Here is a 6,000-nt window from a genome sequence, read left to right on the forward strand (position 1 = left end):
CTACATATGATATTTATTGATTTAGAAAAAGCATATAATAAAGTTCCAAGAGAAGTGCTATAGAGAGTTCTTGAAAAGAAAGGAGTCAATAATGCTTATATTCAAATCATTAAAGATATGTATATAGGAGCTATTACTTTGTTCAAACACAAGGTGGATTGACCAAGTATTTCCCTATTTCGGTTGGGTTACATCAAGGATCAGCCTTATGCCCATATATTTTTTGCTTTAGTCATGGATGTTCTCACTAGACATTTGCAAGAGGATGTACCTTGGTGCATGCTTTTTGCTGATGATATTCTTCTTGTTGATAAGACTAAAGAGGGAGTTGAAGGTAAACTTGAATTATGGATGTCAACCTTAGAGTCTAAAGGTTTTCGCTTGAGTAGATTTAAAACGGAATATATGGAGTGTAATTTTAGTAGTAATAGACCTAGTGAGGGGATTGTGACTTTGGGCGATCAAGTCATTAGTAAGAGTACATGTTTTCTATATCTTGGATCTATTGTTCAGAGTGATGGTAAAATTGATGGGGATATTATTAGCATAATTCAAGTTGGATGGTTGAAGTGGAGGAATGCATCGGACTTGTTATGTGATAGAAATATACCCCTCAAACCTAAGAGAAAATTCTATAAGATGGTAGTGAGGCCTGCAATGCTTTGTGGTGCCGAATGTTGGCCATTAAAAGAGAAGCATAATATTAAGTTAAGTGTGGCAGAGATGAGGATGCTCAGGTGGATGAGTGGCTTTATCCTTAGAGATAGGATATGAAATGATCATATACGTTAAAAGGTTGGAGTAGCTCCAGTAGAAGATAAGATTAGAGAGATTCGCCTTAGATGGTTTGGTCACATAAAACGGCGGCCTTCTGATGACCCGGTTAGGAGAGTAGAGGTATTAGATTTGACTTATGTTAAGAAAGGTAGGGGTAGACCTAAAAAGACTTGGTTAGAAAATATTAGGAATGACCTTTCTTTAATAGATTTAAACGAGAATTTGACTTTTAATTGGACATAATGGAGAAAAATGATTCATGTAGCCGACTCATGTAGTGGGATAAAGGATTGATGTTGTTGTTGTTGTTGGACACGTTTTTGGCGTGTCCAACATGTGTCGGAGGAGCGTCGGACGAGTGTTGTGTCGGATACGGTGTCGGACACTGCACGCCTCTTTGAGGAGAAGTGTCGGTGCATCATAGGTCATAACTTATGCTTAGTAATTTTCTCCCATAGTCAAATATGACATATTAACTTAATTCCTCTATAATTCAAACACTCTTATGCATCACCTTTACTCTTAAAAGTAGGAATTAACACAGTCCACTTATTTGACATCTTTTTAGTCTTCAAAATAATATTGAAAAGCTTCATAAGCCAAGAAATTCTATCATCTCCTAAGCATTTTCACACCTCTATTGGAATTCATCAAGTTCAACAGCTTTTCCACACTTCATTTTTTTAATGCCTCTTTAACTTCTGTTTTACGAAAATGCCTATATAAATAAAAACTCTAATTTCCTTTAGGGTGCTAAGGTTTATTCAAAGGTATTTTCACCATCTTTATTTAAAAGCTTATCAAATTTTTTCATCCACCTTTGTTGAATATATTCTTCTAGTGAAAATATTTTTTGATCTTCATCTTTAATACATTTCTCACTTGAACTAAATCCTTAATTTTCATCTCTTTGCATGTCTAACAAAATCATAAAATTTTTGAATCTTACTCTCAAAATATTTTGTTAGTGTTATTTAAATGTCTCATCTAATCCTAGAATAATATTTTACTTTATTTTTTATATTCTTCCTTTTTATCTTATAGCTCCAAACTAATATGTGATTTTTAATACATGAATTTTCACTAGGAATACATTTATAATATTTGTAATCTAAACGATCTATTTTCTTTCTATTTTCTTAAAGAAAATAATCAATCTGTGTTTTATTATATTTATTCTTATAAGTGATGATATGCTTATTTTTTTTAAATGTATTAGTAATTACAAAATTTTAAGCTAGAGCAAAATCTAAATGCTCTTATGATAGGAAGTGGATGCAATTTTCTAGAAATCAGTGAACGATAATAAGAAATTAGGAAGAAAAATACATCATAACTATTTTTATTACAAGATATATGAAAGAAAAATAGAAAGATACAGTTGGATCTTCAATTGGAGAGGAAGCCCAAATCCCTAGTTGTCGGCTAGACCCCAAATAACATAAGAATAAACTAAATTCTGCAACTCCCAAAACATAATATGAAATCACCTTATTGTTAGCCTTAGATAGACTCTCATAATTCCCTCCCAAATCAATCCCTTTTTCCTAAATAATTTAATTTCAAATTTAATTTCCTCCCAATTGTAATTAAAATTTTCCTAAATAATCCCCCCTTAATTCCTCCTCATTTTCCCTAAATAATTATCTCTTAGATTTTAAATTCAAACTAGATTTCTTTCTTAAATAATTCTCTCCCAATTGTAATTTAAACATTCCTAAATAATTCTCCTTTGATTAAGAACCTTCAAAAATAGCTCTTTCTTGCTTAGAAAACTTCTTGATTCCTTTCCTAATCAAATCGGTCGGTCCATCAATGCTCCCCTCCCAAAGTGCCTCCTTGTCCTCAAACCGAAACGAAGGAAACTGCTATTAAATCACTTGACACTGGGTTGAACGATCCCTTTCTCCAACATTTTCATAATCAATCTCTCAAACTCATCCTTCTGGATTTGGGGATGATGGTACAGACGAAAACTAATAGGTGACTCTTTCCTTCAAGATGATATCATGCTCGCATTCCTGTGGATGAGGAAACCCCTGAACTAGCTAGTACACCTCTCGATACTGCTGTAGGAGTGGTTGAACCATGTCTAGTGCTTCTATCTTCTCCCCATCTACTCCTTCCAAACTTTTCAACTCTTCTCCCCATACGCATCCTCTTCCTCGAAGATAGGCATCTTCAACTTCCTCACCTTCTGATCTCCCCTGTTTCCCCTCATTCCTCCATAGTTTTTCCTTTCCCAAGTGTTTGACCCCCTCTAAGTCTTCCGATCTTCCCTTCCCCTTTAATACCCATAACCTCATTCGAATTCTCCTCTCCTCCCTTCAAAATCAGCCCTCGACGGACATAATTTCCTTCCCCACGTTCCCCATCAGCGCCCTGTTGCTCCTGCCCTCCATACACATGCCTTTTCCCAAACTTATCTCTTCTATCCTCCCTGTGGAAATGCTCCCGATGACATCTTCTCCTTTCTCCCTCTACGATCTTTACCTCCTTATCCTTACGGATTTTAGAATTTGCATTCTGTCCTTCTGGCCCTCTCTCCACGGAAGCCTCCGATTGATTGTGGAATTCATCATCATCTCCTATAAGTTCGCAACTTGCCCTTCCATGGAAGAAATTTTGTCCTCCACCGTGGTTTTGATTTGTTTCATCTCTCCTTCCAATCTCTCCTCCAAAGCGTCCACATTTTTTGCCACCATCGCTCTCCGAATTTTTGCAAGCACAAATATTTTGGATTTTTCCTTCGAAAAACAACACTTTCCTTCTTTAGCGGCCCAAGAGCAGTCGCTGGAATTTGCAAAAACAGCCCACCAACTGTCGCAAGAATTATTATGATATCAATTTGATAGGAAACACTTGTAGGTCTCAAGTATTTCCTATCAATCTTCGGAAAATAATGAGAATTCTCCACAAAAATTCTCACAAAATCACAAAAATTGTATATAATTTGTATTATTTGATGAAAGGGCAACGAAAAATAGCAAAAGATATAATTGATCTTCTATTCGAGAGGAGAATCGATCTCTCTCAAATCTCTAAACGCCGCTAGAGCCCAAAGAAAAACCTAAATTTAAGAGATCTCAAATTTCAGCAAAATTCAAGATGCCCTTACCCTAGAAAAATCAAGTATTTAATGCATACAAATCAAGAGGAAATCCCTAAACAGTCCATACATTAAAATTTCCCTCCCAAATCCCTAAAAAAAATGTTCCTAAAAAGCTCTGTGGGCATTGCGGCTCATGCGGCTAGAGTAGGAGGTGGAGAATTTCCGTCTCATTCGCGCCTAGGTAGGTACACGCGGACCGGTCCAATGGATTTTTTGGACAAGTAAGCAACTTTGGATATGCTCCTTATAGATGAGTATTGAGGGTTGGATATGTCTCCTTGGATAAGCTGAACAGTTATCAATCTTCGGTGACTTGAAGGCATTGGCCGAGTGAGTCAGTTCAAGATCAATGACTTGTTAAATCGGGTTTAGGTTCTTGCGATAACGTGATCAACATGACCAAGAAAAATATGTATGTATAGTGGACCAGTAAATTTGATTCATTTGGTGACCAAGAAATTTTGTTTGTTTGTTTTCTTTGTTTTTTTCCAACTGTTACTTTGCTTAAGGATCAAATCCATGTAATGTTGTTTTTTATCCATTGGTGACTTGTTTGTGCGGTAGTCCAATGTGGAATGGTTTTGTCTTTTTGTGGGTGACACTATTCGAATCATTATGAAAGGGCAAGTTGCTTTTATCTATTTGTATTTTAGGTCTTTATGGCAATGTTGTCTTTCTAATTACCCGATTAGACCCCCTCACTTTTGCTTCATCCAATTGATCATTTCCGTTAACAAGACCTGGGGGAGAGCCAAAAGCCTCCGCTAAAATAGGGGTCAGGGAAATATGATCTGTAGCGCAATTAAATCTTTCCTGTACCAGCTCCTTGCAATCAGTTGGGTCTTGTTTACCTGGGTTATTTTTTTTATAGGTTAGCCTTCCCTCTTGTAAGTGTGTATACTAACTCTTTCATGCAACATTACAGGCAAACTTTTGTGAAATCTCTTGAGCCATTTGTTAAATGGCTTGAAGAAGCTGAAGAAGAAGAATAAACCAGTGAGCTAGCCGCTGGAAGCTGTAGAAGACTTGTATTATTAGAGAGGAGTATTGCAGTATTACATGGATCTTTATTTGAAATTGTATTTACAGTCGAACATGATCGCCTATGTCAATTTAAGTATTTCTAATTTTTAGTGACATGTTTGTTTACATATTTTAACTTAGATATTCATTTAATAAACTCGCTGTTTGGATTATTATTAGTGCGACAGTTCATTCCCTTATGACATACTACTATAACTCGAAATCTGTTTGGAATTGAAGGCCAAGGAATTGAAATCTAAAAATACTTTTCATCATATTGCTAATCATCACTCATTGATTTGAGTTGGAAACGCCCGTTTTCATTTTGTATCATTCAAATTCCCTGCCTATGTATTCTAATGGAATGGTTTCGATTTCGGATTAATTGGAAGGTACCACCATCTCATGCTGGTGCAGATATGCTTGGACCGTCATGAGATGCCTGGTCATTCATCAGCATGTCCAATCCTCAAGTATTTTTATCTGTATGGTAATTCCTATTTTACTGCCTTTAATAATTTTTTTTTTTTGAATGATGTTCATGTTCATCAGCAAAAATCAGCAAGTCCATTCCTAAATATTTTTATTTGTATGATAAATCCTATTTTACTACCTTTTATGATTTTAAACCGATAAACATTTTATGCCGTTCTCGAGTTAAAAATTGTGGAAAGAGGTTCGGTCTGCATTTCTAATTCAGTATAAATAGAGTTGAATAGGTCAAATTTGCCATTTTTTGGCAAGTGATGCGTTGATGCATTTTGTTTGAAAGAAATTTGTTAGGCTATCTGTTTTCTTAAGAAAGTAAGTTAAAAATTGTTTTTATAAGTCCTTTAAAAAGTTGCTTCGAGTTTGTTCTTGATGGTAGTTTCTCAAGAGGAATTTGACTTAATAATTCTCATGATAGTTGTAGTTAAAGAAATACATTTATTATTTTTTTTTTGAGAAAACATGTGTTAAAGTTTTTTTTAAGGTTTCGTTTGGATGGTTTTTTCGTGTTTTAAAAAAAAAAATTTGTAGTTTGTCTTATATTTTGTTTGGGATGATTTTTTTATTGTTTTGTTATTTTTTAGTACAAAATGTATTGA

The 6,000-nt window shown here is 35.0% G+C and overlaps 1 protein-coding gene across 1 annotated transcript in view; it reads left to right on the forward strand.

Annotated features, from left to right (window-relative positions):
* The window catches only part of LOC110097232 (basic leucine zipper and W2 domain-containing protein 2), a 39,569-nt gene extending 34,457 nt beyond the window's left edge, over positions 1-5,112 (forward strand). The window contains exon 4 of the mRNA XM_020823496.2: positions 4,815-5,112. Coding sequence (XP_020679155.2) covers positions 4,815-4,881 — 67 coding nt within the window. The 3' untranslated portion in view covers positions 4,882-5,112. The remainder of the gene's footprint in view (positions 1-4,814) is intronic.
* Positions 5,113-6,000: the final 888 nt, after the last annotated feature.

Source organism: Dendrobium catenatum, unplaced genomic scaffold (assembly GCF_001605985.2).
Source record: "Dendrobium catenatum unplaced genomic scaffold, ASM160598v2 fragScaff_scaffold_716, whole genome shotgun sequence".
In the NCBI taxonomy this organism is placed as follows: domain Eukaryota; kingdom Viridiplantae; phylum Streptophyta; class Magnoliopsida; order Asparagales; family Orchidaceae; genus Dendrobium; species Dendrobium catenatum.